General features: G+C 55.1%; 1 protein-coding gene and 1 long non-coding RNA gene across 4 annotated transcripts; one reads left to right on the plus strand and one right to left on the minus strand.

The window, feature by feature from the left end:
* Positions 1-812: 812 nt before the first annotated feature.
* On the plus strand, positions 813-8,856 carry LOC112547199 (uncharacterized). Of its 3 annotated transcripts, XR_012897124.1 has the most exons (5): positions 813-1,102; positions 2,056-2,215; positions 6,262-6,462; positions 7,988-8,152; positions 8,373-8,856. It is a non-coding gene; the product is annotated as an uncharacterized LOC112547199 (long non-coding RNA). The 3 variants fall into 3 exon arrangements; XR_012897123.1 differs by lacking the exon at positions 2,056-2,215; XR_012897125.1 differs by lacking the exons at positions 813-1,102; positions 2,056-2,215 and adding an exon at positions 5,803-5,942.
* A 19-nt stretch (positions 8,857-8,875) lies between these two features.
* LOC142819281 (uncharacterized) lies at positions 8,876-11,694 on the minus strand. Its single transcript, XM_075905013.1, has 2 exons — positions 9,941-11,694; positions 8,876-9,736 (listed from the first exon to the last, which is right to left on the minus strand). Exons 1-2 carry the CDS (start codon positions 10,581-10,583, stop codon positions 9,243-9,245), a joined length of 1,137 nt encoding a protein of 378 aa, XP_075761128.1. The 5' UTR covers positions 10,584-11,694; the 3' UTR covers positions 8,876-9,242.
* Positions 11,695-12,294: the final 600 nt, after the last annotated feature.

The following is a 12,294-nucleotide window of genomic DNA, read 5'->3' on the forward strand; positions in this document are numbered from 1 at the left end:
AGGCAGCCCCATGCGTGGCAGCCCTGAGCCCCTGGGCAGGGCTCACTAAGCAGCTGAGGGTAGTGTCATTGTGCAGCTTAGAGGGAACCTTGCTTGCCCTCAGCTCCTTCTGCCCCAAAGGGATGTGAGCAGGGCCTTCCATGAGGACTTGCACCCCCAGCTGCTCCAGGAGAACAAGGAGGGACCCAAGGCCAAGCATGAACCTGGCTGGAGCAGGGGTTGGGACATGATCCCCTAAAAATCCCAGGATGGCCACTGAGCGAGGAAAGGAGGAACTTGACTCAAGTCCATCTCATGCCCTGCTCTGACTCTGCCTTGCCAAGGGGGACACTCCCATCCCACAGCCTCTGGAGCTGCAGGTCCCACAGCCTGTTGGAGCCGGCCTGCCTATGCCTGGGGTCCGGGGTCACTTAACTATAAGGGGTGTGGGGGGGAGGGGGGAGAACGGGAGGGAAGGAATATGTGAAGTTGCCCCTGCCTGGCATCTCTGTCCTGACTGGCTGATGTCAGGGTCTCTCTGTGAGGTCACCACCTCCCCACCACTATCCTCCAATAGGCTGTGATCCTGCAACAGGCCTTTGTGATGTCACTGCCATGCCCACCCCACACCTGCATGGATAATGCCCCTCGGGACAGGTTGACTGATCAGAATGCAGGGCTCTCAAGTGGGCTACAGACCAGCAATGGCTCATTGGCATCACTCAGCAATTATCTGAGAAGAACTGGCACACGAAAGAGAATCGGGAGCTGCACAGAGACAGTAACTGCAGAGAAGCAGCGCGATCCACCCAACGCAGGCTGGTTTGTGACTTGTTTGATCTTAAAAGAGAACAAAAGGACCTGAGTCTCCCAGCAGCTCGGCCAATCAGCATCAAGACTCAGAGCTGGGAGGCAGAGGAGTCTCAGCAGAAGTTCAAAAGGACGGCTCTCTTCCAGCCCCACCTCTCTGGGAGGGCCTCCCATAGTGACAGCCACCCCCCTGACTCCTTGGTGGAAGCAGGGCGGAATGAAAAAGGAGAAAAGAAGAGAAGAAAAGAAAGGGAAGGAGGGAAAGGGAAATCTAAAACGACAAACACTGACGGCCCCTGTGATTCTACGACAGGTACATCCTTGGTAGGAAATCAAACCACCTTAACCTAACGATTTCTGAGCCTAGAATTCAGGGGGTACCAGGTGGATCAGACCGATCAGGTTCCAAGCCTTTCTGAGGCTCTTACTTTCTCAGCAGGGACTGCAAAATCAACAGTAGGGAAGGAGAAAACTCCCAGCAGGTTCCTCCTTGTGCCCACATACATTGATCCCAATTCTCTCTCGGTGCCCCAGGAGAGACCTTGAGAAGGAGCCATGCTGCTGCAGAGCCACAGGAGCCTCTGAGGTTGTCCCTACACTGACCCTCTGTCCTGATTGGCTGATGTCAGGGCCTCTCTGTGAGGTCACCACCTCCTCTCCGCCGTCCCCCAATAGGCTGAGGTCCTGCAACAGGCCTTTGTGAGGTCACTGCCACATCCACCCCATCCCCTGCACGGCCAGCCTCTTTGGATGTGTAAGGGGGTTCCCCTGGATCAGTAGTGATGGCTGAACCTGGGGACTGAGCTGGGTGCACGGTGATGCCCCAGAGGCTGCTCCCTCAGCTGCACTCAGCTGTCATTAATTAGTAGACTTGAAGCCTGGAAGGGACCATAAGAGCATCGAATCTGACCCCTGCATCTGACCATTGCAACACATTTGTTTAAACAACTTAATCGTAGCCAGGCAGGCGATGAAATTTTTGGGTAGAAAAAGTACAAAAATAATAAAACACTGTAAAACTTAATTAAGTTTTCTCCAAATTTCAGTTGTGTTGACGTTACCCCCCCCCCCCCCCCCCACTTCTCTCAAGTACCCTTAAGGATACTCAGACCACTGGTTGAGAAACACTGATCTAGACGTCATCAGTCATCTAGAAATGGAGACGCCCTCACTTGCTTTGATAGTTTGTTCCCACGGTGAGTCATCCACACCGTGAAATATTTGTGCCTCATTTCTAATATAAATTTGTCTCTTTTCACCTTCCAGCCACTGGTCATCTTCTGCCTTTTTCTGTGGCATTAAATAGCCCTTTAATCCCGGACATTTTCTCTCCAGGAAGGCACTTAGACACTTCAATGAAGTCACCTCTCAGCTTTCCCTTGCAGAAGCTAAACATGTCGGGCTCCTTTCAATAGTTCATAAAAAGGTATTTTTCTCCAGCCCTCAGATACTCTGCAGATCCATCTCTGGTTTTCCAACATCTTTTTAAAATGTGGTCCCTACACCAGGCTGCCATCTCCAGCCTCAGTCTCAGGGATGCTGTGTCACCTCCTGGCCCTGCTCACTCCTCTGCTCATGTGTCCAGTGATGGGTGTAGCCATATTCACCTCACCCCCGCCCTGGGAGCCATGGTGAGCGGCTTGCCAGGCATGACCCCTAAATCCTTCTCAGAGTCCCTGCTTGCCTGGGCACAGTTCCCCATTCCAGGGGTGTGGCCTGCAAGCTTTGGGGCTAAGGTAGGATCTTGCATTTGGCTCTGTGAAAACCTGCTGTGTTTGCATGGGTCCAGCTTCCCAAGGGATCCAGATCTCTGTGTCACTGCCCCAGCCTCCGCCTTATTTACCTCTCGGTTCGTATTTTGTCACCCACCCACATTACCCACAGTGATTTCCTATTTTCCTCTGGCTCACTGATAACAATCATTTAAATAGCTTGTTCCTGAGAGCCTCTTTAGACCCTAGCAGAGTACCTGCCCTTCTCCAAATCTTCGCCGCCTGCTTCTTGCGTTGTGTCACCCCAAACTGGGCAGGGGTTTGGAGTGACTCACAGCAGGCTGAGTGACTCGGTGGGAGGAACACAGGTACACGCACTGGGCTAGCGGGAGATGAGTGCCACCCCATTACAAGTAAAAACCACACCCAATCCATTGGACAGGCTTAACGATCACAACCCTGAATTTGGCTTGGAAGCACGTGCCGTGATGCATACAGTTTCTTTACAGGAGCCGTCGAGAGCCCAGCGGAATACTATGAAAAGTTGAAACTGATTTATTAATTGTGTTTTTATTTGTTAATGTTGTTGTTTTGGATGTCATCTTGGCACATTGCATCCCATTAGTTAATCTTTCATTAGCGTTTGTTAGCGAGCGGTTCCCTTGCTAATGTTCAGCTCAGATTCACATCAGGTTACTGGCACTGAAAAAGAAAGGAAAATCCTGCAGGAAGCCTTCCTGTCTCTGTAATTATTTCCCTTGCTTCCACACTACTCCTGTTGATGCCTTTGGATTTAATTAGTTCAAAGAAGAATTAGAGACATTCCTGGAGGATGGATCCTCCAATGGTTAGAGCCAAGATGGTCAGGGCTGCCATCCCATTCACTTGGAGGTCTCTAATCATCTGACTGCCAGAGGCCAGGAGTGGAAGGCCGGGCTGGAGAGACCCATCCCTGTTGTGTACACTCTTCCTGAATCTCTGGTCCTGGGTTCTGTTGGATCAGGACATTGGGGTGGATGGACCAGAGGTCTGGCCCGGTATGGCAGCTCTGACATAATCTGTGCTGGTGGTTCCTGGGGTACAAGTGACTGCTGACTGTGTGATGAATACGTTTCATTTGATAGTTACACCTAAAGGCCCTGAGTTCTCAGCCCGATAGTTCTCAGCCCTATTGCGCTAGGTGCTGTACAAACAGGGCTGAGACACTGCAGTGTGATTGTGGCATGGGTTGCATGCCTCTCCAAGAGAGCAAAGTGAATATGGATCCAGGGGGATGGGATAGCCTGTACTGCTGTATCTTCACTGCTGTTCTTCGCTGGACTAGCTAGATCATGCACACCTCTGATTGGTGTGTCTCCTTAACCGTCTCAGTGAGGGTGGGGAAAATGGGCCCAGAGAAGGTAAGTGACTTGTCCAGCAGGTCACAGCTGGGAACAGAACCTAGGTCTGCTGAGGCTGCGGTGTCTCTGGGCCTCTGCGTTCCTTCACCTTGACACCTGGCTGTGCACTGTGGCCTTATGCACCCTGCCCCTAATTTCCCCTGGCTTTGCAGCTGGCTCAGCCATTTACTCCTGTGCAAAGTGTCTAGGAAACTCTACCCCCAGGGTGAGGGCCTGGAGATGTCTAGCTGGCAGCCTTTGCAAGCCCTTGGCACAAGTGTGAATGACACCATGGACAAAGCTGTGGGATTTTGCACTGCAGGGTAGAGCTGGGGGAGGCAGGGTTTGTGGCAGACTGTAAATGGGCTGGTGAAAACGTGCGTTTTTTCAGAGCTCGGAAAGGTGGGGGTTGGCAAAGAGCTTTGGTGGAAAGAAAGAAAATCAGAAATGCCAAACTATTTCATTTAGCGGCTGTCGTTCCAATTGGCCATGAGCCAACGCTTCGGTCAGCCTGGACCGGTTAGTTTGGTTTGGTTTGGATTTTGCAAGGAAAACAAAATGAGCAGTTAATTGTAACTTAAAATGGGGGGTGAAGATCCATTTCCAATCACAACTCTTTCCCAAGGACTTGCTCAGCCCCACTACGTCAGGTCAGGCTGGGCTTGATCCGGGTTGACTCAGCTGCAGAGAGGCCGGGGATGGCCAGCTCCCTGGGAAGGAACGTGATGCCTTGTGGGGCTTGGCTGAAAACATGCCTTGTTCCAGGGTCACATGTGCACAGCCTTTGGTCTGGGTGTGAAATCCCTGGGCAGGTGAGTCTCCGAGCTCATGGGGGATCTTAACGCCTTGGGTGTCCCCCTTCCTGTTTGCAAAGGGCCATCAGAGTGTCTCCAGGCCAGTGGTTTTCAAATGGCAAGTCACGGCTCAGTACAGGTGGGAGAATGTCGGGCACTGGGTCTTGTGGCTGCAGGGGATCAGGTGAGCAGTGGGGGGCTAAGGCAGCTCCTGCCTGTCCTGGCACCACAGACTGCTGCGCCCAGAAGTGCCTGGCAGCAGGTGGTGCCAGGACAGGCAGGAGCTCTGATGGCCCTTTGCAAACGGAGAGGGGGCCACCCAAGGCGCTAAGATCCCCCCATGAGTATGTTTTCAGCTGAGCCCTACAAGGCATCATAGAATCATAGAGCTGGAAGAGACCTCAGAAGGCCATCGAGTCCAGCCCCCTGCCCAAGGCAGGACCAATCCCAACTAAATCCACCCGTCCAAGACTTACCAACAGGAGCTGATCCTCACTGGCCTCTCTTTCTAGCGCCACATGCCTAGATGTCCTGGTTTGCTGCCCCCAAGTGTGTCGGAAAAGCTAACTCAGAGGACATAGCGTAGGAGCTCAGGGTAGGAGCTCAGTTTTAACAGGCCATTTCAATCTCTCCCTTTTTGATCAGGAAGATGTGATGAACCAGGTCTAGGGCAAAGCCTCTGTGGGATTTCCCATGCTTTAACATTTTATTCCGTCTGGGGAACACGCTTTCATAGCATGGCTGGTGTTCCTTTCTGGAGTGGCTCTCAGAAGTTGAGTGAACCCTTTCCAAACTTGGAAATGCTTTGCTTCAAGTGCTGGGCAAAAGTTTGGGTCCGTTTTTATTTACTTATAACATTTTGTCAAGCTCCTTTTCTAAAGCCTCTGTGGCCAGATTTCCACAACAGCTCAGCACCCCTCTTCATCTGATGTGCTTAAGCTCTCGTGAAATCCGGCCTCGTTACAGGCGTAATTGGATATAAACCCCCGCCCTGGATTCTGCTGGAGGTCACACTTTGATAATTTAACCGGCCCCTCTGGCTGTGCACTCTCTGAATTAGTTGCTTACATGGGTGTTTCAGAGAGTGCCAGTTCCCTTCCCCCGTTCTGCATTTTACTGTAAATATCGAGAAGTTGAAGCAAATTTTAACGGCTGGTGGAACAACCGAAAACCTTTGGCGCACGCTCCAAGCAGCCTTGCAAAGAACAAGATTGGGGTAGATTAGAAGAGAAAGCCGAAGCAGTTTTAGGGGAAGGAAAACCAGTAAGGTTAGAAAAGAAAAAGTAATTATGGGCTTAAAAGGAATAAGAAGCGCCAATTAGTGCTGAGTATCTCAGTCAACAAAGAAAGGATTTTTCAAGTGCACACACGGCGGACCAGGGAGAGAAAACACAGCCCCGTCAATGAATTCCAGCAGGGACTCTGAGATAAAGGGGAGCAGAAGCAATGAAGATATTAAACAATTACTGAGCATCAGCTTTTAGCAATTAAAAGGAAGGCGGGTACCCGTCGTCGGGGAGATTTCCAAAGGGAGGCGACAAGGAGGAGGAAACGGATAATACTGAACACTTGGTTTTCTTCTTTCAGGCACTCCAACTTTGGCCAGACGCCAGCTTCCGACGTCCCAAAGCCAGGGAGCTAATGGTAGCAGGTCGTATGAGAGGAGATTGACAGAACTTCCACTCGGTACCAGGATGGTAACGGGACAGTCTCTCCCGTGAAGGACCAGAGACCAGTGTTCATGGATGGATCAGGCATAGCAGAGGAGAGGCAGGGGTTCCCTACAAGGTGCTGGACTGTCAGTAAGAAAGAGGGATCCCCAGTGATGGGGTGGGAGAGAGAAAGCCCTGGCAGATGAAGCTCAGCTGAAAGAGCAAGGACAAGTTGTGCTATAGGCAGGAGGGAGTGAGGGAGGCAAAGGGGAAATCCCCTGGAGGCTGTAGTCTCTGGTTGAGCTGAGGATTTGAAAATAAATCTATGCTTGCCAGGACGCTGGTATGGCAGAAGGGTCTCCGTGGGCTGGTGATCCAGAGCATGTGGCTGGTTTGAGCTCTGTAGCCAGAAGGTGGGCAATCCCAGCTTAGTTTAAATGGGGAAACTGAGGCACAGAGAAGCAACCTGCTCAAGGTCACCCTGTAGGCCTGTGGCCCAGCCAGGTATGGAACTCAGCTCTTCCCAGCACCCAGTCCTATGCGCTAACCACTAGGCAACACTGCTGTTCATGCCCCTTTATGCTCTACTCCACATGGCTAATCACGTCCGAGCCATAAAGGGGGCCATAATGATAAATGCGGAGTGGTGCTAGAGTCTGCTACCCTCTTGGCCTCACTTGATGAGCTGCAAAGAAGAGACCCCACCATAAGCCCAGCAACATTCCCAGCTTGGGATGAGGTTGGCTCAGTCAACTGCACATTTGGGCTGCATCTCGGGCTTGTTGTGTAGATAGTTCCTGAGTTGAGGGAAGGGGTTTTTTGTTGCTCTAGGCAGCCAGCTCTCCCCCATGTGGCAGCACTCTGGATGGAAGAATCCTTCTGTCAGGGTCTGTCTACACTACAAAGTTAATTCCAACTAACAGCCGTTAGTTCGAATTAACTTTGATAGGGGCTACACATACAAACCGCTAGATCGAACTTAATTCGAACTAGCGGAGCGCTTAATTCGAACTAGGTAAACCTCATTCTGCGAGGACTAAGCCTAGTTCGAATTAAGTAGTTCGAATTAAGGGCTGTGTAGCCACTTAATTGGAACTAGTGGGAGGCTAGCCCTCCCCAGCTTTCCCTGGTGGCCACTCTGGGCACCACCAGGGAAACTTCTGCCCCCCCTTCCGGCCCCGGAGCCCTTAAAGGGGCACGGGCTGGCTACGGTGCCCATGCCAGGTGCAAGCCTGCCAGCACCCAGCCAGCAGACCCTGCACCTGGCACCCAGCCAGCAGACCCTGCACCTCGCTGCCACCCAGCCCTCCACCTCTTCCCGGGACCAGGCTGGCAGCTCCCAGGAGCCTGCCTGGGGCCGCAAGAGGTGGGCTCCCGCCTGGTCTAGTGCGGACATCGTGGACCTCATTGAGGTTTGGGGGGAAGCCTCCAAGGTCCACAATCTCTGCATTAGGCAAAGGAATGCAGCCGTCTACAGCCACATGGCTGCCAGCCTGGCCGCCAGAGGGCACATGCGGACCCGGGAGCAGGTCTGCTGCAAGAACAAGGACCTGCGGCAGTCCTACTCCCAGGCCTCCCAGCCAGGGGCCTACCTGGAGGCCTGCCCCCACTTTGAGGCCCTGGACTGCATCCTGGGGGCTCACGCCATCCATGCCTCCCAGGTGGTGATTGACCCAGGAGCAGAGGGACCCGTCCTGGACATGGAGGAGGAGGAGGAGGATGCCGAGAGCCAGGAGCCTGCAGGGAGCCTGCCCAGGATCCAGGACCCCCAAGACACCCACAGAGCACATCGGCTGTGTTGTCCGAGGCCAGGGACGGCTCCACATGTGAGTGCCATCATGCTCCCCTTATGTGCATGGGGCGGGTGGGGGGAGAGGGAGCCCAGGGACCGTGTGCCTGGGCCTTGCCCACCATGGAGCAGCAGCTGGGTGTCATGCAGGGTCCCTGAACCATTCTCCACACACCGACCTCGCCTTGCAGAGGGGGGCTGGGTTTCACCCACCGTGTCCCCAGGGAGAACTGACCACTGCGCTTGTTTCACCACAGCCACAGCACCTGGTACTGTAGGGCGCACCACCCCACCTGCAACAGCCACCTGCACATGGGCCAGCAGGCGCACCAGGAACCTGGAGGACTACCAGCAGCGGCACCTGTGGCTACTGGAGCACCAGATCCACATCCAGGAGCACTGGGTCCGGGAGGACCTGTGGCTGCGGCAGTGGAGCTTGGAGGCGCTGGAGGAGCAGGGCCGTGCCCTCAGAGGTCACCTCCAGACCCTGGTGGACAGGTTCCTGCCTCCTTCTGCTCCAGCCCCTGCGGCCACCCCAGCTCTCACTCCTCCTCCCACCCCTGCTCCCCCTCCCGCTTCCTCCGCACCCCCGTCCCTCCTGCCCCACTCTCCACACCCACTCACACAGTGCTGCGAGACAGGAGAGCCAGAAGGACCCCCAACCCTGAGCTTTCCCTTCCCTTCCTCCCCTTCCACCCCCTTCCAGCTCCTTTCTCCCAGGTTTCCCCCTCCCCTCTCCCATCCCAGTTATATAAAATAAAAAGAGATTTTTGTTGTTAAAACAGGTGTCTTTATTTGACATTAGGAAGGGGGGCTAGGGAGGGGAAAGGGGAAAGGGGGGAGGGTGGAAGAAGGCCCCAGTGCGGCATGCAGGGAGAGTTCAGTCCTCCTCCTCCACCTGGAAGCTCTCCCGCAGGGCTTCCCGGATCTGGACAGCCCCCTGCTGGGCCTCCCGGATGGTGGCGGTGCGGGGCTGAGCGTACTGGCCAGCCATGCGCTCAGCCTCAGCCGTCCAGGCTGGCAGGAAAGCCTCCCCCTTCCGCTCGGACAAATTGTGCAGCACACAACATGCTGCCACCATGGGAGGGATATTGTGTTCGGAGAGGTTGAGGCGGGTGAGGAGGCACCTAAATCTGGCTTTCAGGCATCTGAAGGCCCCCTCGACCACGATGTGGGCCCTGGTCAACCTGGCATTGAAGGCCTGGCGGGAGAGGTTGAGATGCCCCGTGTAGGGCTTCATGAGCCAGGGCTGCAGTGGGTAGGCCGCATCCCCCACCAGGCACACGGGCATGTCCACGTCCCCGACCCTGATGTGGGGTCAGGGAAGAAGGTCCCGGCCTGCAGCCGCTGGCACACGGAGGAGTTCCGGTACAGCCGTGCGTCATGTGCCTTGCCGGACCAGCCCACATTAATGTCCATGAACTGGCCCCGGTGGTCACACACGGCCTGCAGGAGGACGGAGAAGTAGCCCTTGCAGTTGATGTACTGGGAGGCTTGGTGTTCCGGGGCACGGATGAGGATGTGTGTCCCATCGGCCCCCCCCCCCCCCTCGCAGTTGGGGAAGCCGAGGGCGCCAAACTACTGGATAATGGCGTCTGGGTCAGTTGCTGGCCTTGACCACCTGTAGAGGGACACAGCAAACAGCGAATCACTGGGGTGCCCGGGTGGCTGGGAGTGTTCGTGCCCTGGCAGTGCCCCGCGCCCCACTCCCAGAAGCAACCCCCACGGGTGGCGTGTAGTACGGCTGGGACAGACCGAACCCTCCTGTGCGGGGCACTTTCGCTTCCTCCTTCCCCCCTCCCATTTTCCCTGGGGCGGCCCATACCCTCCTTGCAGCTCCCCTTCCGCTCAGCCCAGTGCATGAGCACTGCTCCGACGGTGGATCTCCCCACGTCGAACTGGTTCCCGACGGATCGGTAGCTGTCCAGCGTGGAGATCTTCCACAGAGCGATGGCCACACGCTTCTGGAGGGGGATGGCAGGCCTCATGTGAGTGTCCCGTTGCTGCAGAGCAGGGGTGAGCCACTCGCAGAGCTCCAGGAAGGTGTCCTTCTTCATCCTGAAGTTCTGGGTCCACTGTCTGTCTCCCCAGCACTCCAGGACGATGCGGTCCCACCAGTCAATGCTGGTGTCCAGATGCCAGATGCGGCGGGGCACGCGGGCGTCCGGGCGCTGCTGCCGCTCCTCCATGACCCCCGGGGAGGCCAGGGGGAGAGGCAGGGGGCTGATGTGCACCAGGTGGTGCAAGGCAGCTTCCACCCATTGCTGACAGGCTTGCAGCAGCAAGTCCAAAAACTGGAGCATGCCCAGGGTGAGCTCTGGCTCCATGTTGCCAACTGCGGCGGCATCCCCAATGGGAAGCACCGACACAGGCAGGCGGAGAGAAAAATACTTTGCTGTCCCTCTGCGAGGTAGGCAAGCAAGCGGAAAAGCTGAGAACCGGCTGTGTAGGGGGGTCCCTTTAAGCATGAGCCTCAGATAGCCTCAGACAGCATCCACACAAAGCAACTACTAATCTGATGCCCTGCCGGAACCAGTTTCAGCTGCCCTTAAATGAGACCCAGCGTCCAATCAGTGTGGAAACGCTAGTTCGAATTAGCAAAACGCTAATTCGAATTAGTTTTTAAGTCTAGATGCCCTAATTCGAATTAGCTTAGCTCAAATTAACTAATTCAAATTAAGTTAGTTCGAATTAGTGCTGTAGTGTAGACATACCCTCACACTGGCCGCAATGTGAGGCAGGTTGACCTACCTATACCTCAGAGGGTGCAAATTATTTCGCAGCCCCAAGTTATGTAACGACATCAGACTAATTCTTAGGTGTAGACCAGGCCTGAGTTTCTCTCTCATTCATGACCCCACCTCCTCTTTCTTCAGTGTAGCCTGAAGCTGAAATACCCCTGGCTTGTCCTGTTGCGGAGCAGTCAGCATTTCAGGGCAGGCGAATGAATGGCGAGCAGTAACTGGATTAATACACTCGTTAATGCACTTTGATTTCCAAACAGCCATCTTCCCTCCAGAGAGTTCAGCAGCAGTGGCTGCCTTGCACGAATTCAGGGGAGCAAACTAAGCCATTCCGAGCCCTGTCTGCTTTTCGCCAGGCCTTCTAGGCAGCAGCAGAAAAAGCGAGAGGGTCAGATTCTGGCTTGTTTCCCTGGGTATGTCTACACTACAGAGTTTTGAGGAACTTGAGTTACGTGCACACTGCAAGCGCATCCTTTCACAAGGAAATGGAAAGCACAGAGGGCTTTCTCCGACTGCGGCAATCCTCATTCCACGAGGAAGACGCCTTTTTGCAAAAGCCCCGGGGACCTGAAGGCGTGCCAGGGTGCATGAGGACCTTATGCAGCAGCAAATCAGTGTCCTTCGCAACATCCACCAGATCCTGGCACACAAGGTCTGTGCAGACTGGGAGTGGCAGGACCGCGCCTGGGCCCAGTTGATGCAGCAGTGTGACAACGTGTGCTATCATGTCCCGTGTGACGGCACACCCGCCTGATGCTGCTGCTCCTGACTTCCACCCTCTTGCCCCCCCGTCATACCCCTTCCCCATCCGCCTGCCCCCCTGCTATGCCTCTGCTCCCTCCCCATGCCATACCTCTGCTCCCCCACCTTGCAATGCCCATGACCCCCCTAAAAATGCCCGAGCCCCTTCCCCAACGATGCCTATGCTCCCTCCCCCTACCCCACCTGCCAACCCTGACCCTGCTTCAGCCCCCCTCCTGTCCACCCCTCTGTGCTCCCCGGACCCACCCGACTGCAACTCCTTGAGGGGGCACTTCAAGCTGCCTCCTCCCTCTCCCAGTTAGGAGCCCTCCCCCCCTTTCCCACCTTTTCAGAAACTTTCATCCATACAGACTGGCATTTTTTGGAAAAGCAAATGGGTGTGTTTCTGGGGAGGTCAGGGAAAGGGCGAAGGGGGATTGTGGTGGGGAAGGACCGCAAGGCAGAGGCCCCTAGAGAGGAGGCCCTGGGGAGAGTGACTGGGGTCCCTGAGAGAACCTCTCCTTCAGGGCTTCCCAGATTTGCACTCTGGCCTGACGGGCCTGTCAGATGGCAGCTGTCTGTGGGTGCTGGAAGGCTCACCCCTCTTGGTCAGCATCTGCCCCCCACCCTTGGGGGGAAGGCCTCCCCCTTTCTCTCCACAATGTTATGGAGGACACGGCATGCTGCCGCCACC

The sequence above is a fragment of the Pelodiscus sinensis genome, chromosome 21 (genome assembly GCF_049634645.1).
Source record: "Pelodiscus sinensis isolate JC-2024 chromosome 21, ASM4963464v1, whole genome shotgun sequence".
Classification (NCBI taxonomy): Eukaryota; Metazoa; Chordata; order Testudines; family Trionychidae; genus Pelodiscus; species Pelodiscus sinensis.

What these genes read in the sequence shown, in the direction of transcription:
- LOC142819281 (XM_075905013.1), bottom strand. Translation starts at nt 10,583, where the DNA reads ATGCTTAAAGGGACCCCCCTACACAGCCGGTTCTCAGCTTTTCCGCTT. An exon ending in GAAGGGGAGCTGCAAGGAGG is followed by an intron (nt 9,737 to 9,940) that starts GTATGGGCCGCC and finishes GTCCCTCTACAG; the next exon opens with GTGGTCAAGGCCAGCAACTG.